The sequence below is a fragment of the Stegostoma tigrinum genome, chromosome 35 (assembly GCF_030684315.1).
Source record: "Stegostoma tigrinum isolate sSteTig4 chromosome 35, sSteTig4.hap1, whole genome shotgun sequence".
Classification (NCBI taxonomy): Eukaryota; Metazoa; Chordata; class Chondrichthyes; order Orectolobiformes; family Stegostomatidae; genus Stegostoma; species Stegostoma tigrinum.
In genome coordinates this window covers 20352515-20375208 of record NC_081388.1, presented here as the reverse complement: position 1 = coordinate 20375208, position 22694 = coordinate 20352515, and the positions used below count along the sequence as shown (strand labels likewise).

The window sequence follows — 22694 nt, the reverse complement described above, 5'->3', positions numbered from 1 at the left end:
TTCACGAAGGGCTGAGCCTCTGAAGGTGCGGCACTCATGCCAGAAGGCACCACAAGTGTCAGCCTGGGTTCTCTTACAAAGTTTTTAAATCAAAGTTCCTTTCTCTAACGCAACAGTACTGACCATGCAGTCAAAGTCGAAAGAGACTGAGGCACATCGTTTCTTTTTGAAGGATTGCTGAAGTACAATGGTCAATGATCACTTTTTTCTGGTTGATGCACTTCATCCTGCCACACGGGGGTAGGCTAGTACACAGTTCAGAGAGTGGGGCACTGTCATTGATAATTACATAGAGCAAGTTGGTGTAGGGGCTAAATGACAATCCTGGACCCAGAAACTGACTTCAAATCCAACCTCAGCAATTCTAGGATTCAAATAAAGAAGCGTTAATGTCACCAGATTGTCGTAAATCCACATTTGGACCCCGTACCTTTACCGCCTGCAGGGGTTAAGGGCTCTAAGAATGGGAGAAGGGCTGGGGCCTTGGGGCCAGTATAGGAGAGCGGGGCGGTGGTGGAGATCAGGGGTGGGCTGGAGATTAGAAGCCGTTACTGGGTGGGCTGGTCTGGCTTCTGTCCCCAGGTGGACAGAGGAAGCGCAACAGGGATACCCACAACGCCTCAGTGGCAAGGTGTGGCATTCCAACAGACACCTGGGTAACACATAGAAGATAGGAACAGGAGGAGGCCATTTGGCCCTTCACGCCTGCTCTGCCGTTCTTCACAATCATGGCTGATCGTTCAGCTCAATATCCTGATCCTGCTTTCCCCCAATAGCCTTTGAACTCATTCGCCCCAAGTGCTATATCTAGTTGCCTCTTGAATATATTCAATGTATTGGCATCAACTCCTTCCTGTGATAATGAATTGCACAGGATCACCCTCTTTGGGTGAAGAAATGTCTCCTCATCTCCATCCTAAATGGTCTATCCAGAATCCTCACAATGTGACCCCTGGTTCTGGGCACATCCACCATCGGGAACATCCTCCCTGCATCTACCCTGTCCAGTCCTGTTACAGTTGTATAAATCTCTAGGAGATCCCTCCTCATTCATCTGAACTCTAGCGAAAACAATCCCAATGCAGTCAATCTCTCATCGAACATCAGACCCGCCATCCCCGGAATCAGCCTGGTAAATCTTTGCTGCGCTTGCTCGAGAGCAAGAGTGTCCTTCCTCAGAAAAGGAGACCAAAACTGCGAACAATATTCTAGGTGTGGCCAAGTGCAACAACATACCCCTGCTCCTGTACTCAAAACCTCTCCCAATGAGGGCCAACGTACCGTTCCCCATGACCCATCCAAAGTGGAGGAGGGGCATCTGGGAAGGTGTCAAGCACCTCGAGACTCGCTGTTGGGAAAACGTGGAAACCAGGCGAAAACAGCGAAAGGAGCGCCCTGACACACCAATGCCCCACCCCCCCACCCCTTCCCACGACCACCCTGTACCCCAAGTGTCACCGAGCCTGTGGAAGCTGCATTGGTCTGTACATCAAGCTACAGACTCATCCTCTTCTATGTGGGACCGTCCATGAACGAATGAATTAGGTAGGAGAACCTGATTTAGGATTTGCATTTATCTAACGCCTTGGGATGTCTCAGAGTGATGTGTGTGTCAGTGATGATTTAGTTTAGTCACTTGCTGACCCACGGGGGCAAGTTCTTTTTGAATTCATTCACAGGATGAGGACATTTCTGGCCAGGGTGACATTTACTGCCCACCCCTAATTGTCCTGAGGGCAGCTAAGAGTCAGAGAGTCATACAGTACAGAAACAGACCCTTTGGTCCAACCCGTTCAAGCTGACCATGTTCCCAAAATAAACTCGTCCCACCTGCTTGTGTTTGGTTCATTCCCCCCCAAACCTTTCCTATTCATGTACTTGTACAAAAGTCTCTTAAACACTGTGACTGTACCATCATCCACCACTTCCTCTGGAAGTTCATTCCACACACTAACCACTCTCTGTGTAAAAAAACATTGCCCATCGTGTCCTTTTTTAAAACTTTTTCGTCTCTCTTTAAAAATATGCCCCCTAGTCTTGAACTCCCCCACCCTCGGGCAAAGACACTCGCCATTCACCTTATCTGTAGGCCCTCATGAATCACCCACGTTGCTGTGGGAGTCACATGTAGGCCAGACCAGGTAAAGATGGCAGATTTCCCTCCCTAAAGGACTTTAGTGAACCATGCGGGTTTTGACAACAATTGACAATGGTCACCATGAATCCAGAACTTTATGCTCTCCTGAATTCAAACTTCGCCATCTGCCATGATGGGGTTTGAGCCCATGACAGCAGAACATTTACCTGGGGTTTATGAGATAAAAATCCAGATATTATCAGGACACCACATTGCCTCACAAAAGGTCAACTTGCGGTTGCCCTGATAAGTGCAAGACAATGCACTTTCCCAACCAGTTGATTTCTTCCTTATTGAAAACTCCCTTGCAGCACTGTGGAGATTAGATTTAACTCCTGGAGAACAGGAGGCAATCCCAGAGCATGCTATCCCAGTCACAAAAGCTGATTATTTCTCGTGTTAGTGATAATGGGAACTGCAGATGCTAGAGAATCCGAGATAATAAAATGTGAGGCTGGATGAACACAGCAGGCCAAGCAGCATCTCAGGAGCACAAAAGCTGACGTTTCGGGCCTAGACCCTTCATCAGAGAGGGGGATAGGGTGCGGGTTCTGGAATAAATAAGGAGAGAGGGGGAGGCGGACCGAAGATGGAGAGAAAAGAAGATAGGTGGAGAGGAGAGTATAGGTGGGGAGGTAGGGAGGGGATAGGTCAGTCCAGGGAAGACGGACAGGTCAAGGAGGTGGGATGAGGTTAGTAGGTAGGAGATGGAGGTGCGGCTTGGGGTGGGAGGAAGGGATGGGTGAGAGGAAGAACAGGTTAGGGAGGCAGAGACAGGTTGGACTGGTTTTGGGATGCAGTGGGTGGAGGGGAAGAGCTGGGCTGGTTGTGTGGTGCAGTGGGGGGAGGGGACAAACTGGGCTGGTTTTGGGATTCGGTGGGGGAAGGGGAGATTTTGAAGCTGGTGAAGTCCACATTGATACCATTGGGCTGCAGGGTTCCCAAGCGCAATATGAGTTGCTGTTCCTGCAACCTTCAGGTGGCATCCTTGTGGCACTGCAGGAGGCCCATGATGGACATGTCATCTAAAGAATGGGAGGGGGAGTGGAAACGGTTTGCGACTGGGAGGTGCAGTTGTTTATTGCGAACCGAGCAGAGGTGTTCTGCAAAGCGGTCCCCAAGCCTCTGTTTGGTTTCCCCAATGTAGAGGAAGCCACACCGGGTACAATGGATACAGTATGTCACATTGGCAGATGTGCAGGTGAACCTCTGCTTAATGTGGAAAGTCATCTTGGGGCCTGGGATAGGGGTGAGGGAGGAGGTGTGGGGGCAAGTGTAGCATTTCCTGCGGTTGCAGGGGAAGGTGCCAGGTGTGGTGCGGTTGGAGGGCAGTGTGGAGCGAACAAGGGAGTCACGGAGAGAGTGGTCTCTCCGGAAAGCAGACAATGTTGGGAATGGAAAAATGTCTTGGGTGGTGGGGTCGGATTGTAGATGGCGGAAGTGTCGGAGGATGATGCGTTGTATCCGGAGGTTGGTGGGGTGGTGTGTGAGAACGAGGGGGATCCTCTTTGGGCGGTTGTGGCGGGGGCGGGGTGTGAGGGATGTGTTGCGGGAAATGCGGGAGACGCGGTCAAGGCCGTTCTCGACCACTGTGGGGGGAAAGTTGCGATCCTTGAAGAACTTGGACATCTGGGATGTGCGGGAGTAGAATGTCTTATCGTGGGAGCAGATGCGGCGGAGGCGGAGGAATTGGGAATAGGGGATGGAATTTTTGCAGGAGGGTGGGTGGGAGGAGGTGTATTCTAGGTAGCTGTGGGAGTCGGTGGGCTTGAAAGGAACATCAGTTACAAGCTGGTTGTCTGAGATAGAGACTGAGAGGTCCTCTATTTCTCGTGTTAAGTGGGTTGTGGTTCTGGGAGGAAATAAAGGGCTGTGAGACGCTGAGAGGCTTGAAAGGAATCAGGAACAGGCTGCCTTTTATTTAAATAGCTGAACGCACCACTGTCTGAGATGAGTCATTCTGTTTTGGGAGCTGGGACGTGAATCTAACTCACTGCTGGGACTACTAGTCCCAGACTGCTCCACAGCTCTGGTCGGTGAATCTTTAATCTCAGTCTGAAACAGGAAGGACCTGATCGTTTAAAAACAAGCTGCTCTCTGGAGGAAACAGTCAGGACGGGAAATGCACTGAACAGGTGGCAGTCTGGGGTTTCTGCTTTTTGTGTTCGATTCTGGGTCGTTGTCTTTTTGATCGCGACCGGACTTGGGAGCAGACCCCCCACCCCGGGCTTGGTGATGGAGAACTGGCGGCAGTGCGCCAACTGGTTAATCGAGTGTAAAGTGTTGCCCCCGAACCACAGGGTGACCTGGGTCAACGCTCAGGTCTGCGACTTGGCCTGGGCTCTGCGAGATGGCGTCCTGCTGTGTCAGCTTCTCAACAACCTCCGACCTCACTCCATCAATCTCAAGGAGATCAATCTGCGGCCCCAGATGTCTCAGGTAGGTTCTGTGACCTTGCGTGGCCGTGCCTGATCGCCAGCGACAGAACGGTGACTGTCAACGAGACGGATGTTGAAGCCTCTCCTTCTCTGTCCCCCCTACCCCACCTCCCAGCCCCCAATCTCCCCCCTACCCCGACCACAAGCTGCTTGGAGAGATGTTCTCACTTACCGTGATCAGGTCCTTTTGCAGTCCCTCCTTTGAGTGCTGCAATAACCGATCGCAAAAACGGGCTGAGGCCATTCAGCTCCTCAAATCTGTCCTATCGTTCGCAATCTAAACTCCTTTTGACCCCTTGCTCCTCAGCCCCCAAACTGCCCTGACCTCGCGAATGGGAATCAATTTCAGTTTAGAAATGTTTATTAGATCTCAGGCATTGGACACCCCCTCAAAAGACTTGGTTTGAACTTTAAGGGTCTGCACCCCCATCCCCAGCACCCAAACCTTGTTCTGGACTTCTGCCCAGTTAGAGGAAGTTGTTTCTCTCTGTGCTGAATTCTTTCATTAAGTTGAGCCCTGCAATTAGATCACCATTGAACTTCTGCACTCAGGGGAGTTCAAGCCTTTTGTCTTTACCATCTGTTCTCAAAGTTTAACCCTTTCTGTTGTTGCTCAGGGCCAGGATGCTCTTGGTGTGACTGTGAATGATCTCAGTGCTGTTAGATTACCATAGTCCACCCAGAGAGACCTCAATCAGCATTGGACTGAAGGCAGGGTGCAGGGGTAGGGATGAAAATAGAACCCCTTACAGCGTGGAAGCAGCCCTACGTCTACTTCTCCCCTCTCCTCCCAACAGCTGCCCACCCAAACGCAACCACCTCCCTCATCCCTGTAACTCTGCATTTCCCATGGCTAATCCATTTCGCATAGCCTGCACATCCCTGGGGCAATTTAGCATGGCAAATCCACCTAACCTGCACATCTTTGGACTATGGGAGGAAACTGGAGCACCAGGAATAACCCCACGCAGGGGCGGGGAGAATGTACAAACCCCAAACAGACAGTCAGCGGAGGATGGAATCGTACCCAGGTCCTTGATGCTGCCAGGCAGCAGTGCTATCCGCTGAGCCACCGTGCAAACCTCTTGGGCAGGCATGAGGATCTCACAGCTCACCAGGAATCCACATTTTCTCCTGGCTGCGATAGGGATTGGCTCCAGAAAGAATTATCTATATCAAGGCTTGTCTATTCACACACCAGGACATTTCCTGTGAGGTGATTCTGTCTTTCTCCTTTGAAGATGGCCTCTTATTTTAACTCAGGGAACGTGAGGGAAGCATGGACCAATTTTAGGCTCATTCATCCATCATCACACAATTCTCTGCTGGTGTTGTGTGTTTGGTTTTGAACCAACTTCTTTCCTTCCCTCATATGTTTGAGGGAACCCAGAGAGGAGGCTATTCCACCACAAAACCAATCATCATTGTGCCCTATCCTGGCCCCTCTATCCCTCTCCCGCACACACTCACACATTCACAATTATCATTAGCTGCAATTCTGTCCAATCCTTCTTCCTGTGTCCAGGCCGAGCCCTGTGATCATCTGCGCCAACCCTTGAGCAATTGTAACAGCCTGTATTTGTGTAGTGCCTTTGAAATGGTAAAACATCCCAAGGTGCTTCACCCGATTGCCTGTTAATCAAAATCCGAAATTGAGCCACACCGGAAATTCTTAAGGGGTGTCTTAAAAGAAAAGAGAATGAGAGAAAGAGGTGCTTACCAGGTAGATCCAGAACTTAGGGTCTATTGAGCTAATAGAAAGGGTGGCCTGCACTGGACTCGATGACAAACCATGAGGACATGCATGAGGCCAGAATGGAAAGCTGGAGGATGATCGGCAGATCGGGAAGGTGTCGTGGAGGGGGAGTGGGCAGGTGAGGCTGCAGAGGGATTTTGCAAATAAGGATGAGAATTTTAACGTCCGCGCCATGGCAGAATGGGCACTGAGAGAGGGTTGGGTTGACTGCGGGTGGGAGCAGGGCACCCTTCCAATCGGGGTTTTGTCAGGATGAGGGCAAGATCGGGTTTGTGAGGAAGCTTAAAGCATGGTTTTTGGAGAAATTGTACCCGAGAGGTTGGGGCTAGAAAATTCAATGAACAAAACCTCCTCCTCTTCTTTCTACACCTCTGGTAGAGATGTTAACTGGGGGGAAACAAGACTGTCCTGTGCGATACACCGTCCCACATGCTGCGATTTCTGAGCAATCCGTCTCCTACAGACAGGGAGGGATAACTGTGCTGCGAGTAGGTGGGAAAACTTGCTGCCACGACACTTAATTACAGAGCTCGGTGGACTTTACTGGAACGATGACAAGGATTGATTAGAAGCTCTCGGAATGAGAGGCTTGAGAGACAAGAGCTTGTTTTCAACGGAACAGGCCACCCAAACAGCATCTATTTCCTTTGAAATTTGCAAAAATGAAGAAAAAAACACAGCTACTGGTGGAGTAAACGAGCAGGGGTGGGGGCTGGGGGAGACACAGAATCAGGAGTTAGAGACAAAACTGTGACATTGTCATTAGGATTGTGAGAGGGAGGGGAGGGAGGAGGTAATGCTTCTTCTGAAGGGGCAATGAAGCACTTTTCATGAGGGTGTAGGGAGTATGGGGTCAATCGTTTTAACAAAACAGCCAACGTGGGAAAGCAGGAAACTAGCGGGGTACGCCGATCTTCACATTTTAAAAAAATTCAAACATATACTCTATTCATTAAAAAAAAGTCTTTTTATACACACACCAAAGTAGTTTGGTTCTGTACAGTAGTGTATGAAGAAACAAACAAACACTGGAGTTTGACTCTATTCAACAAACAAACCTGACCTGAAGCGTTAACTTTTCCTGTTCCTCTGATGCTGCCTGACCCGCTGTGTTCCTCCAGCTCCACACTGTGTTATCTCTGATGCTGCCTGGCCTGCTGTGTTCCTCCAGCTCCACGCTGTGTTATCTCTGATGCTGCCTGGCCTGCTGTGTTCCTCCAGCTCCACACTGTGTTATCTCTGATGCTGCCTGACCTGCTGTGTTCCTCCAGCTCCACACTGTGTTATCTCTGATGCTGCCTGGCCTGCTGTGTTCCTCCAGCTCCACACTGTGTTATCTCTGATGCTGCCTGGCCTGCTGTGTTCCTCCAGCTCCACACTGTGTTATCTCTAATGCTGCCTGGCCTGCTGTGTTCCTCCAGCTCCACACTGTGTTATCTCTGATGCTGCCTGGCCTGCTGTGTTCCTCCAGCTCCACACTGTGTTATCTCTGATGCTGCCTGGCCTGCTGTGTTCCTCCAGCTCCACACTGTGTTATCTCTAATGCTGCCTGGCCTGCTGTGTTCCTCCAGCTCCACACTGTGTTATCGCTGACTCCAGCATCGGCAGTCCTCGCTATCTCTGCCTTTGTTACTTTATAAGATTGTTTTTACACATATGTGAGTGAGGGAGATAAATGTTTGCAGCACATTCATCTGTGCCTCTCCTGTTGCTTTTGTCTGTGGGGGAGAGAGGAGGATGCTTGGTCAGGGTGAGAACACTTTGTGTGAGGCCACCAGAGCACCGACTGAAGCACTCACTGGGGCGGCATTCACCTCTGCATTCAAATGGTTTTAAATGTGATCAAAGCCTTAACTGTTCTAGCCTTAAACAATGTACGACTTCCTCATAGTCCATGTTGTCGGGTAACAGCATTGTGCATCTTATTAAAGTGCAACGAACAATACCTCACTGGAGCTCAGCACTCTGACTCACCATTGCAAAGTCCTTTGCATTTTGTGTTCGGTCAAAGACCAAAGCTATGCCCCAGTTAAAAATGCTGGGCGTGGTCAGTAAAATAGTTATAAGGCACCACCAGTTACATAGGGAGTGGGAGATGATTAGTGGTGGTTTAACCTGAGGGTCACCACACCTCAGGCAAAAGGGAGAAGTGAAAAATCACAGAAACCCTACACAGTGGAAGCAGACCATACCAAACCTCCAAAGAGCATCCATGCAGACCCACCACTCCTATCCCTGTAACAAAACATTCCCCATGGCTGCTTAGTCTACACGTCCCTCGACCCGAAGGGCAATTTAGCACAGCTGATCCACCCTAACCTGCACATATCTTTGGACCGTGGGATGAAGCCCACACAGACACGGGGAGAACATGCAAAGTCCACGCAGGCAGTCACCCAAGGCTGGAATCGAACCCAGAGCATTAGTGATGTGAAGCAGCAGCGCTAACCGCTAAGTCACTCTGCTGCCCTGCTTTGGGATTCTCCCCATACAAAAGAGAGAAGCGGATAAATTGCGTTGAAAGAGACGTGGGAACCCCGGCAGGTGAGGGATTTGAACCCATGCTGCTGGCATCAAGTTGGTTTGAATAATGCCAACCAACTATGTCCCAACAGCAATGGGTCCAGCCAACTGCTACTCATGCCTTGGTCTCATCCAGTTTGTGAACTGTGACATTTCGCGGGAAGTACAGCGGTATTGTGAGTATGTGTTCCCACACTCTGGAGTTGACGTGGCTGACACAGGAAGGCTGAGAGAAGTATGGTCCGCAGGCTCAGATGCAGGAATGCTGGTTCGAAGATTGAGTACTGTCTGAGATATTGAGGGCGGCACGTGTAGGATTGATGTTTCCTGTTGGAGTTGTACAGTGGATCATACACAATTTGTGTATGGTGTGCAGTTTCCGAAATCTGGCACCCTCACAGCGCAGACTGCGCTGGAATGTTTGGATGTTCCTGGGATTTGTACGGCCACCCAAATCCTTCAACAGGCTTCTCGGGGACAGAGAGAAACATGGCAGCTCAGTGGTTAGTACAGCTACTGCATGGTGCCAGGTAACCCAGTTTAAATCCTAGACTTGGGTGCCTGTCTGTGTGGAGTGTGCACATTCTCCATGTCTGTGTGTGTAGGGTTTCCTCTGGGTGCTCCGGTCTCCTCCCACAGTCCAAGGATGTGCAGGTTAGGGTGGATTGGACATGCTACACTGCCTTATGGTGCCCAGAGAGTTGTGTGTTAGACGGGTTAGTGATGGCAAATGCAGGATTACAGGGATAGGATGAAGATGCCATTTGGAGGGTTAGTTTGGACTTGAGGGGCCAAATGGCTCGCTTCCACACTGTGGGGATTCTATAAATATCAGGTTTCTGATCATCTCCCCTGAACAGAAGCAGGTATGGTGCCATCTGGACATTCTCATTAGACGAAGAGACAGAAGTGTGTCTGGAGAAGGATGGCAGCAAGCGAGAAATCCAATAGGACCCAGATCCTGGAGTGCAGTCAGATCTTATTGCATCCATCTTCAGGGGTCCGTTAGGAATAGCCTCTTCACTCCTGTGTCCTGGGAGGGGGGCTCAAGAGAAAATAGTTTGAAATTCTCCCCATACAAAAGAGGGAAGCAGATGAGCCGTAATGAAAGGGACATGCGGAGTGGACTCGATGGGCCGAAAGGCCTTACTTCCACTTCTATGTCTTATGGTCTCATGGTTGTTTTGGTCAGGCATGTTATGACAATCCTCTGGAACAGATGGGACTTGAACTCAGGTCTCCTGGCTCAGAGGTGGGGACACTATGACTGCACCACAAACAGATGATCCAGTTATGGATTTTGTTGTAGCTCTGTTTTGGAGGTGCCGGTGTTGGGCTGGGGTGGACAAGGTCAGAAATCACACGACACCAGGTTATAGTCCAATAGGTTTATTTGAAATCACAAACTTTCAATCATTACTTCACCTGACAAAGGAGCAGCGTTCCAAAAGCTTGTGGTTTCAAAGAGACCTGTTAAACTATGACCTGGTGTCGTGTGACTTCTGACTTTGTTGTTTTTTTTGTGACAGCTTGCTGTGCATAAATTGGCTGCAATGTTTCCCAGGTTCCATTTCATTCACTGTCATGCACTTTGGCAGGTCCTGGTTATATGAAAGGTCATGTATAAATGAAGCAGTTTTTAAAACATACAAAGCAACAACAATAGGGGTGTTAGAAAGAGTTTGATTTTTACATTTAGAAGGATATCTACCACCAGTTAAACACCAACTGGGCATGCATAGAAGATTCAGACGCATAAAAAGTTCCAAATTTCTAGAACTCTCGCTGCATGTCCCTTTCAACTTCCGTCTGCTTGTGTGTTTTGTATGGGAAGAATTCAAAAGCATTACCAGAACAATCAATGTTTTCTGATAAGTCATTGCTGTTCAGGGACGGAATATAAATAACATATTGACCATCCCACCTGGCTCGCGCTGATGATTGCAACACTGTCCTTGCCAGTGCGGAGTCGGGTAATCACACTTCCAACTGTGAGGGTTACAGTAAAGGGAGGTCACTATAGGGAAGGATGTTGTGAAACTTGAGAAGTTTCAGAAAGGATTGACAAGGATGTTGCCGGGTTGGAGGGTTTGAGCTAAGGGGAGAGGCTGAATAGGCTGGGGCTATTTTCCCTGGCGCGTCAGAGGCTGAGGGGTGACTTTATAGATGTTTATAAAATCATGAGGGGCGTGGATAGGGTGAATAGTCAAGGTCTTTTCCCCAGGGTAGGGGAGTCCAAAACTAGACGGCATAGACTTAAAGTGTTTGGGTAAAGATTTAAAAGGGATCTACGGGGCAATGTTTTCGCACAGAGGGTGGTGTGCATATGGAGTGAGCTGCCAGAGGAAGTGGTGGAGGCTGGTAGAGTTACAACATTTAATAGGCATCTGGACGGGTGTATGAATAGGAAGGGTTTAGAGGGATATGGGCCAAATGCTGATTGGACTAGATTAATCTGGTATATCTGGTCGGCATGGACAAATTGGACTGAATGGCCTGTTTCTGTGCTGTATATGATTATGACTCTATAACTCTCAGGCATCTCACCCAGACACCACATCCTGAGTGACACTCTGTGATCTTAAAACTGAGGATTCATCCTCATCCTTGTTTTGAGATCATACCATGTCTCACTCTGCTCTGTAACTTCCCTTCCCTGGTCCCACAGCTTTATGAAATCTTTGGGCTCCTCCAAATCCCAGCCTCACGTGCAGACCTGATTTTAATCTTTCCACTGTTGGCAGGATTGCCTCGGTCATGAGCCCTTCTTAAACCTCATCCCCCTAAATCACCTCCTGGGGGATGCTTCTCATGCCTGGCCTATGGTGTCAAGTTTGGCCTGATTATGTTCTTGTGAGGCCCTCTGGGTGAAGTGAAAAGCGCTATAAGAATGCAGGTTGCTATGTTGGTCAGCTAGCTGGAAGGGGATTGTAAGCTGGCCCTCGGGAGGGTACACATCCTCAGGGCACGTTGCTGTGATGGTGTTAATCAGATCTCAACGATAAAACCAGGCGCAAAATCTTTTCTTGAGAGTTGAGCAAGACTTTTATCTTTCAGAAGAATCTGTGGAATTCTTCATTGCAGAAGGCTGTTGAGGCTGGGTTATCCAGTATATCCAAGGCTGAGAGAGACACATTTTCAATCAGTAAGGGAATCGAGGGTAATGTGGAAGAGGCAGGGAAGTGGAGTTATGGATGATCAGGTCAGCTACTGAATGCAGAACAGACTCAATGGGCAAATAATAAAGTTTGAAGCTGGATGAACACAGCTGGCCAAGCAGCATCTCAGGAGCACAAAAGCTGACGTTTCGGGCCTAGACCCTAACCTACTTCTATGTTTTATTGTTATTCCTATTGTTTTAGTTTAGAGAAAATGAAAAGCCATGTAATGGTTTGGTATTACTGAGTAATGCTGAAGAAACAGACATATTTTCTCAAAGCTTTTCAACTTGCACTCATCAGGACAAAACACAAGAATACCAATTCAAGGGATAGTGTTGGCTTCCCCCTTATACGTATGTTGGTATTCTCGCGAATTGTCCTGATGAGTGTAAAATGAAAAGCTTTGAGAAAATATGTCTTTTTGTTTTAGTAATACTAAAGGAAAATCCTAACCACAAATTAACTAATTACCTAAAGGACTAGCCATAATGTAAGAAAAAATAAGTTTCAAAGGAAACTGCGATAATAGGAAGTGCAGATGAATCTGAGATAACAAGGTGTGGAGCTGGATGAACACAGCAGGCCCAGCAGCATCAGAGGAGCAGGAAGGCCGATGTTTTGGGCTTAGACCCTTCTTCATTTTTTTTGAAGAAAGGTGTAGGCCCGAAACGTCAGCCTTCCTGCTCCTGTGATGCTGCTGGGCCTGCTGTGTTCATCCAGCTCCACACCTTGTTATTTCACAGGATACTTATTGACTGAAATGAGATTTGGTTTTGGATGGAGGTGGACATACCAGCCCCCTGCGGTACCCACTGCTCAGCGAAGCTCTGGAGCAAAGCAGTGAACGCTGGGTGCTCCCATTCACAGGGGGCCGTTAGACCCATCTCGCTCCAAAACCAAATCTCATTTCATTCAACAAGCAAGCTGTGAAGCTTGATTTTTGTTATAATTGTGGGCTAGTTCTTTAGTTAATTTGTTAATTTGTTTAGGGTTGGGCTATTACTAAAACAAAAAGGCTTGCTTTCTCAAAGTTTGTAACAATAATGTGAAGGAAACTCAAATAAAATTAACATGTCATTTTGAGAGTACATGATGTGTTCCTACAGTGCCCATTGATCTCTGAAAGTCTCAACTGTACTAATGCATGTTGTGTATTCCCTTACTAATGACACCCAGGCAGCTGAACGCTCTGGTATACCATGGATCTGTACTAAGCAGTAAGCTTTAGTTCCACCTCTACCCAAAGACAGGCACATTTGGCACATGGGGTCTAGGCCCGAAACGTCAGCTTTTGTGCTCCTGAGATGCTGCTTGGCCTGCTGTGTTCATCCAGCCTCACATTTTATTATCTTGGAATTCTCCAGCATCTGCAGTTCCCATTATCTCTGATACATTTGGCACATTGTCTGGTGCTGCTTCACCCTGAGCCATTTTTCTCTGGGCTGCTTTTGTTGCCTCCTCTGCCCACCTGAGGGGAAACATCACCTTACACTCACCATCTAGCCAACTGAGTTAGCAAACTCGCCGCCACCATCACCAAGCCTTTCTTCATACTCACTCAACAGGAGGCAATAGCCTGCTCACCTATTATCGCTCACCTATTAATCCATGAAACTCAGCTGATGTCCTGAGGACCCAGGTTTGAATCCTGCCATGGCAGGTGATAGAATTTGAACTGTGTGACTCCAGACTATTGTCCTTGACTCTCAATTGCCCTCTAAAATGGTCTAGCAAGCCCCTCAGTTCGAAGGCACCTAGGGATGGCCATAAATGCCAGCCTGCCAGAAACTCCCACACATCTGCTTTTTTTTTCCCTTAAAAAAAAGAGACGTTTTCCAACCAACTTGTTCAGGGATGATAAGACTCACCTTGTGGAGGAGGACGGACTTGAGCCTAGACCTTCCAGCACAGAGGACAGGACACTGCCACTGCACCACAAATAACCTGCCGAAGACAGTTCGAATCATAGAATCCCTACAGTGTGGAAATAGGCCATTTGGCCCATCAGATTCGCACCCACTCTCCAAAGAGCATCCCACCCCACACCCGCCCTATACCTGTAAGCCTGCATTTCCTGTGGCCAAACCACCTAACGTGCACGTCTTTGGAATTTGGAAACCCACACAGACAAACGGAGAAGGTGCAAACTCCACCCAGTCACCCAGGAGTGGAATTAGACCCTGGTCCCTGGTGCTGTGAGGCAGCAGTGCTAACCGCTGAGCCACTGTTAATGTCGCTGACGTTTATCCTTAACTTTGATAGTACAATGAATGGATAATGGACAGTCACAGAATACCTGATGGCCGACTCTCTGGCAGCAGTAACTATGAACAATAGCAATGGTAGGGATTGCCTCAGGGTAAATTATGTGTCCTCAGATGGTGCTTCACTCTGTGATTACAGAAGTTGAGATTTTAAATGAAAGCGAAACATACAAAGGAGCTACAATATGGAAGAGAGTATTTTCTTTGCCACAGTTGAGGAACTTATGCATGTTCCACCAACCTAAATTTATTGCATTTGCATGATGGGCTATAATGGTAAATATTTCTCAAAATAAAACTTAATTACTGACGGGATCTGTGTAATTGAATCAACCAGGCTGAAAGGCCTAAGTGGGCCGCAGGGAGACACCGGCAAGATAATGAACTGTCACAGAAGAAAATAGTGAGAATCATGAAGAAGTGGGTCAGGTTTTCAGATGTCTGTAAAGCAAGCTTGGCAATTAATGAGGGAGGAAAGCTGGGAGTTTGAGGGCCTGCAATATGTCTCCAACTCTAACCTCCTTGGATATCTACCCATTTGTTGGTGTGCCATTAGCAACCTATCAGAGATACCTAGGGGTTTGGGTACATAGTTCTTTGAAGTTTGCGTCACAGGGTGTTTAAGAAGGCATTTAGCATGCTTGCCTGCAATTCTCAGCCCTTTGAGTATAGAAGTTGGGATGTCATATTGAAGTTATACAGAAGGCCACTTCTTGAGTACTGTGTGCAGTTCTGGTTACCCCATTGCTCCCTGAACCTCTTTACTCCCCTCCCCCTACACCCCCACTTTCTGTCCACTTTTGCAATTGATCCTTTGAACCTACTTCAACTGCAAGACCTGGTCTAACACATCTGCACATGGCTCAGGTTCCAGGGTGTTTTCTGCTGCACAAGTTCCTTGTGAAACTTGCAACTTTATAAAGGTGCTACACCAATATGAGTTGTTGTTGTAAGCGCTGGAATTGGGGGATGCCGCGGTGGCATTGAATGTGAATGCTGAAAACTCCAGGGTGTAAGAGGGAAGTTCTGACGAGCTGAGGCTATGGAAGCTTCGGTAAGACTGAGAATCTTAAGAGATTGCCTCAGGGTGAGAGGCACTGGGAGTTGGAGCTGAGATTCAATGCTTGTGTCCTCTGCAGAGTTCAATGATTGAGGAACAACAGCTATTTCCGTAACAGGAGCAAGAAAGAAGTCTTTGATGAACTTATTCTTAACAAGGGACTGAATGAATGAGGGTGCTGCGAGTCTTATGACTTTCTTGAGGCTTCATTTAATTCCAATTCCACAGGGCAATGAGCTAAATTCCAATCAGATCCTGGGAAATTTGGATTTTCCTTCCTCAATGTGTTGCCTTCCTCTTGAGTGGCTTATTGAGTGGGTGAGAACACACAAAGATTTACATTTATACAGCACTTCACACTCTAGCCAATGAAGTATTATTTAATATAGCTGTTGCCAAGTAGCAACTGATTTGCATGAATCAAGTTTCCACAAACTACAAAATGCTCACGGCCAGGTCATCCGTTTTTGTGATGTATGTACAGGGATAAAAATTAACCAGCAGGTTCGGGAGAGCTGCCCTTCCTAGACAGAGCCTTGGAATCTATCAGACCCACACAGTTAGCATGGATCAGATGGAAAATACACCTTGTTTAGAATCATAAATTCCCTACAGTCTGGAAGGGAGGCCATTCGGCCCATTGAATCCACACCAACCCCTTGAAGATCTGCTCCCATACCCTATCCCTATAACCTTGCATTTCCCATTGGCTAACCCACCCAGCCTGCACATCTCTGGACACCACGGGCAATTTGGCATGGCCAATCCCCCTAACCTGCACATCTTTGGACTGTGGGAGGAAACCGGAGCACCCGGAGGAAACCCACGCAGACACGGGGAGAATGTGCAAACTCCACACAGAGTGAGGCAGCAGTGCTAACCACTGAGCCACCCTGCTGCCCAGTTTAAGACATGAGTTTTTTCTATTTAAGACTCTCTAGCGGTTTCCCTTCCCGATTGTAAGCTGAGTAGGCTCTTAGATAGAGGCAAGGACTGGCAATGATGATAACAAGCTACCCAAACCATAAGCTGGTACTAGCTGGCACCACAGTGGTATTAAATAAATCAAAGAGCAGCAGATGCTGGAAATCTTAAACAAAGATAGAAATTGTTGGAGATTGTAGGAACTGCCATTGCTGGAGAATCTGAGATAACAAGGTGCAGAGCTGGATGAACACAGCAGGCCAAGCAGCATCAGAGGAGCAGGAAGGCTGACGTTTCTTTATTCTGAAGAAGCGTCCAGACCTGAAACGTCAGCTTTCCTGCTCCTCTGATGATGCCTGGCCTGCTGTTTTCATCCAGCCCCGCAACTTGTTATCTCAGAAACTGTTGGAGAAGCTCAGCAGGTCTGGTAGCATCTGTGGAGAGAGAGAAAGCAGAGGTTGGTGACCCTTCCGCAGAACAGGACTTCAAACATTAACCCTGCTTTCTCTCTCCACTCTGGCTCACTCAGTTTCTGTCGCAATTTCTGTTTTGGTTTTAATGAGCACTGTCAAGAGCTACATTACTACATTCCCTCCACCCAACGCCCTACCCTCCCCCCCACCCCTACCAATTGCTCACTTGTCATTCATATTCACTGAAAAAGTGAGGACACATGACTTCCTGTGTGGTATATAAAAGCCATAGGCCCTTCATACCCAGTCCCAGTGTCCCCCACATCCCCCCAACCCTCCCCCAGTGTTGTGGGAATTTGCATTAAACCTCTCAAGAACAGAGCTGTCATTTTGCTAACAAACCACAACCTTTGGTTAGAGCAGTTCTGCTGGTCAGTGACTCATTTCAAGCGTGTTACTAATAATGAGCCAAACACTGCACACATTGTGATGCGACCATTCACAATCCCTCCCCCCCATGACAGGACTGAACCACAGCTGACCAGGATCACCTTTCTCTGGCAGAGCCTGAAACTTCTCACTAACAATGTAGGACTTGGTGACATTTATAAAAATGTGAGTTCTCTTTGTAGCGTCCTGGGGTAGTCGCACGCTGGGCCCGTAATGGAACTGTCGAGTGATTGGACGTTAGAAATATGAGCAGGAATAGGCCATCCGGCCCATCAATCCTGCTCTGCCATTCAATAAGATCATGGCTGGTCTTTTCATGGACTCAGCTTCACTTACCCACCCTCACACTGTAACCCTTCATTCCTATGCTGTTTAAAAATCTGGTCTCTTTACTTGAGAAAGGGTGTGCTGGCACTACAGTGGAAGGAGAGGAGGGACACTAGGTTAATTCTGGAGTTGAGAGGGTTGGCTTATGAGGAGAGACTGAGTAAAATGGGTCTACACTCATTGGAATTTAGGAGAATGAGGGGGGGGTTCTATAGAAATGTAAAATTATGAAGGGAATAGATAAGGATGGACTGGAGGGCTTATCTTATGAAGAGAGGTTGACTGAGCTCGGTCTCTTTTCATTGGAGAAAAGGAGGAGGAGAGGGGACCTAATTGAGGTATACAAGATAATGAGAGGCATAGATAGAGTCGATAGCCAGAGACTATTTCCCAGGGCAGAAATGGCTAGCACGAGGGGTCATAGTTTTAAGCTGGTTGGTGGAAAGTATAGAGGGGATGTCAGAGGCAGGTTCTTTACGCAGAGAGTTGTGAGAGCATGGAATGCGTTGCCAGCAGCAGTTGTGGAAGCAAGGTCATTGGGGTCATTTAAGAGACTGCTGGACATGCATATGGTCACAGAAATTTGAGGGTGCATCCATGAGGATCAATGGTCGGCACAACATTGTGGGCTGAAGGGCCTGTTCTGTGCTGTACTGTTCTATGTTCTAAGATAGAAGCAGGGAGGCTGTTTCCACTGGTGGGTGAAACTAGAATGAGGGGACATGGCCTCAAAATAAGGGGGAGCAGGTTCAGGACTGAGTTGAGGAGGAACTTCTTCACCCAAAGGATTGTGAATCTGTGGAATTTCCTGCCCAGTGAAGCAGTTGAGGTTTCCTCACTGAATGCTTTTAAAGCAAAATAGATAATTGGAGTGACGAACCTCTATCAAAGATGAAAGAAAGAATTGAAAAGCTGATTGTCAAACTTATGTAAACTCTTGGTTCGATCACACTGAGATATTGAGTATAGTGCTGGTCTCCATGTTACAAAAAGAGGAGATAGATGCACTGGTGGAATGGTAAAAAATGTACTTAAGGTGAGGATACACCAACAGCAAGGCTTGGACAGATTTGTCCTGTTTCTCCCCTCTACAAAAGAATAGAAGTTGACAAAAACTGACAGAGGTCAGTAATTTTTCAAAATTCTCTCCTGGGCTGTGGACGTCATTGGCTGGGTCAGCGTTTTTTTGCCCATTTCTAATTGCCTAGGGGGCGGTAAAGAGTCAACCACATTGCTGTGGGTCTGGAGTCACATGTAGGCCAGAATTGGTATGGTTGGCAGGTTCTTCCTTCCTCAGGGGCATTGGTGAACCAGGTGGGTTTTTACAACAATTGACAGTGGTTATTACTCGTCTAGATTTTAATTACAGCTTTTTTAAATGTGGAAAACAGGAGTAGACCATTTATCCCTTCAGACCTGCTCCATGATTTAATATGATCATGGCTGATCATCCATTTCAGCTTGTTGTTCCCTCTCCATACCCTTTAACCCCTCAGAGCTATATTCAACCCCTTTCAGTGAAATCACATTTCGTTATGGACCAGGGTTGGAATTGAGGCCATGTCTTCAGAACATTACTCTAGACACCACTGTCTACCCGTGAAATACAAGGAGAGTCAGTAGGGGAGATGCAGCAATGTTTCCAAATGTGGGGCAGCCCAGGGCTGGGTCTTAAGATAGTCACGAGTAAATCCAATAGCAAGTTCACAGGAGAAACGTATCTACCCAGGGCGTGCTGTGAATGTGGAACTCAGCACCACTGGGTGTGGTTGAGGTGAATAGCAGAGATGTATTGAAGGGGAAGCTAGATAACCTCAAGAGGGACAAAGGCGTAAAAGGCTAAATATGAGATGAAGCGAGCCATGAGAAGGCTTGTGTAGCAGCTTTTTAGTTGGTATGCTCTTGTGCTGTAATAATTCTGTCTACCATTGGATTGAAAATGACAGGAAAAGATTCGGAACTGTAAACCATGACCATCCGTTCCACACAGGCCTGCACTGGGCTGGATTTAAAGGAGGTGGCCAGGGTCCTGTCTGCTGGTGAAATTGACTGCTACTGAGGTACTTAACTGGATGAGAGAGGGCCATCTCCCAGATCAAGGGCCCCGGTGGGATCGGCAGGGAATACAGAGTTTGTGTCCGCCAGCCGGCCAATCAGAGAGGAGCTGAAAGCTCTATTGAATGGCAGCGCTATTGGGGGAAATGGGTTTAGGCTCACCACCCAGGACTGTCACGGGCTGGAGGTGATGCAGGGTGATGCTGTGTAAGGTAATTGCTCTGAAAGATTTAAAGTCAAAGGCTGCATCAGGCTCCTCCCAGTCTGATGATATCATGTGACCCTGGGTGGAGGATCAGGAATCCAGCTCAAGATCCTGATGAGGTCAGTCATGTCATTCCTGGCTCCTTGTATTCCTAGTTACTACGCCTAACCAGCCAATGTAACTTGTGCCCATTGGTACCATGCAATCTTGTTGTTAAAACAAATACTTCTTGTTAAGACTCACTAGTGATTCATCCTGAACCGCTGTCGACCAGAAAGGCCCTTTGACCCAGTAGAATAAGGAGGACTTGTGGCAGCTCTCTACCCCAACAATGAGCTGGTCGGAGTAGTTTTCACAACACATAGGGCAGGAGGCTGTGTGCTGCAAGAGAGGTCAATTAAGGAGAGTCGGGGGCAGAGTTGAGTATGGTAGGCATTACAAAAGAGAAAGTGCTAGAAAAGCTAACAGGTCTAAAAATTGATAAATCTCCTGGCCCCGATGGGCTACATCCTAGAGTTCTGAGGGAGGAGGTAGAGGAAATAGCGGAGGCGTTGGTTGTGATCTTTCAAAAGTCACTGGAGTCTGGGAAAGTCCCAGATGATTAGAAAATCGCTCTTGTAACCCCCTTGTTTAAGAAAGGAGCAAGACAAAAGATGGAAAATTATAGGCCGATTAGCCTAACCTCGGTTGTTGGTAAAATTCTACAATCCATCGTTAAGGATGAGGTTTCTAAATTCTTGGAAGTGCAGAGTCAGATTAGAACAAGTCAGCATGGGTTTAGTAATGGGAGGTTGTGCCTGACAAGGCTGCTGAGCAAGGTGAGGGCCCATGGTGTTCGAGGTGAGCTACTGGCTTGGATTGAGGATTGGCTGTCTGACAGAAGGCAGAGAGTTGGGATAAAAGGCTCTTTTTTGGAATGGCAACCGGTGATGAGTGGTGTCCCGCAGGGTTCAGTGTTGGGGCCGCAGCTGTTCGCTTTATATATTAATGATCTGGATGAAGGGACTGGGGGCATTCTGGCGAAGTTTGCCAATGATACGAACATAGGTGGACAGGCAGGTAGTACTGAGGAGGTGGGGAAGCTACAGAAAGATTTAGACAGTTTAGGAGAGTGGTCCAGGAAATGGCCGATGAAATTCAACGTGAGCAAATGCAAGGTTTTGCACTTTGGAAAAAAGAATACAGGCATGGACTATTTTCTAAATGGTGAGAAAATTCATAAAGCAGAAGTACAAAGGGATCTGGGAGTGTTGCTCCAGGATTCTCTAAAGGTTAACTTGCAGGTAGAGTCTGTGATTAAGAAAGCGAATGTAATGTTGTCGTTTATCTCAAGAGGGTTGGAACATAAAAGCATCGATGTGCTTCTGAGGCTTTATAAAGCTCTAGTTAGGCCACATTTAGAATACTGTGTCCAATTTTGGGCCCCACACCACAGGAAGGACATACTACCCCTGGAGCGTGTCCAGCGGAGATTCACACGGATGATCCCTGGAATGGTAGGTTTAACGTGTGATGAACGGCTGAGGATCCTGGGATTGTACTCATTAGAGTTTAGAAGGTTGAGGGGAGATCTAATAGAAACTTACAAGATAATGTATGGCTTAGAAAGGGTGGACGCTGGGAAGTTGTTTCCATTAGGCGGGGAGACTAGGGCCCATGGGCACAGCCTTAGAATTAGAGGGGGTCAATTTGAAACGAAAACGAGGAGACATTTCTCCAGCCAGAGGGTGGTGGGCCTGTGGAATTCATTGCCACGGAGTGCAGTGGAGGCCGGGACATTAAATGTCTTCAAGGCAGAGGTTGATAAATTCTTGATCTCACAAGGAATCAAGGGCGACGGGGAGAGTACAGGGAAGAGGAGTTGAAATGCCCATCAGTCATTATTATTTGGTGGAGTGGACTCAATGGACCGAATGGCCTTACTTCCACTCCTATGTCTTATGGTCTTATGGTCTTATTGGATCAGCAAAGACCACTTCTACTCAAAAGCTGAGCTCCTTCAATCTGAGGTCCTTTCAACTATGTACTTCCCCAGTAGACCAGGACCAAGCCCATGTGACAAGCCAGTGCACACATTGGGCAGCAGATGGAGGAGGGTGAATACCGTGGCAGAGAGATGGGGCCCGGAATTGGGAATTGATCCCCCACTTAAAGATCTCTATTGGTGGTTAGATCGGAAGCATTCGCCCCTGGATTTAATTGGGGCAGAGCGACAGAAAGCCCATGGGTCCCCACCCTCCGAGATAGCAAGAACTGCAGATCAAGAACTGGAGAATCTTGAGATAACAAGGTGTAGAGCTGGATGAGCACAGCAGGCCAAGCAGCATCAGAGGAGCAGGAAGGCTGCCGTTTCAGGTCGGGACCAAACATCAACTTTCCTGCTCCTCTGATGCTGCCTGGCCTGCTATGTTCATCTGGTCCCCTGCCTCCATTCTCTGACCTGGTTAAACTCCCAGACCCCCACCTCACCACCAAATCCCTCTGCAGGGTGAAGGGTGGGGAGGTATGGAATGGCGTTGGATTCCTCCCATTACATCCTGGATTATTTCTACATTGGTTTTGGGAAGTGTTGTGTATTTCAGGTGGCCAGCCTGTGGAAGTTTCCAGAACCCTTGCTGACCCACTACTCCATGTTAATCTGTGGGTCCAAAAGAAGGAGGCCATTCAGCCCCTCTGGGGCATTCTGTGATGCAGTTATGATCTGAATTGAAGTCCCATTCACTAATTGGGGTGCCTAACCCTTAAGGCCCTCACTTACCTCAGATTTAATACTCATATGACCCACAGTTTTTGTGGACAGCTCTCTACTGGCCTTGTGGAAGTGTTTCCTGTCACCGTCCCTGAACATCCTGGCTCTTAATCTCCTGTCCTCTTTTTCTGGGCTTCTCCTGCTACTACTAGAGCACATCATTTCTGTCTATCTAATTACACACACACTCAAGCACATATATTCCCGCGCACATACACATAAGCACACACAT

The 22694-nt window shown here is 47.8% G+C and overlaps 1 protein-coding gene across 1 annotated transcript in view; it reads left to right on the top strand.

Moving 5' to 3' along the window:
- Window positions 1-4082: 4082 nt before the first annotated feature.
- The window catches only part of LOC125447617 (proto-oncogene vav-like), a 140469-nt gene continuing 121857 nt past the window's right edge, over window positions 4083-22694 (top strand). Inside the window, exon 1 of the mRNA XM_048522182.2 lies at window positions 4083-4576. Within this exon, the coding sequence (XP_048378139.2) occupies window positions 4373-4576 (204 nt within the window). The 5' untranslated portion in view covers window positions 4083-4372. The remainder of the gene's footprint in view (window positions 4577-22694) is intronic.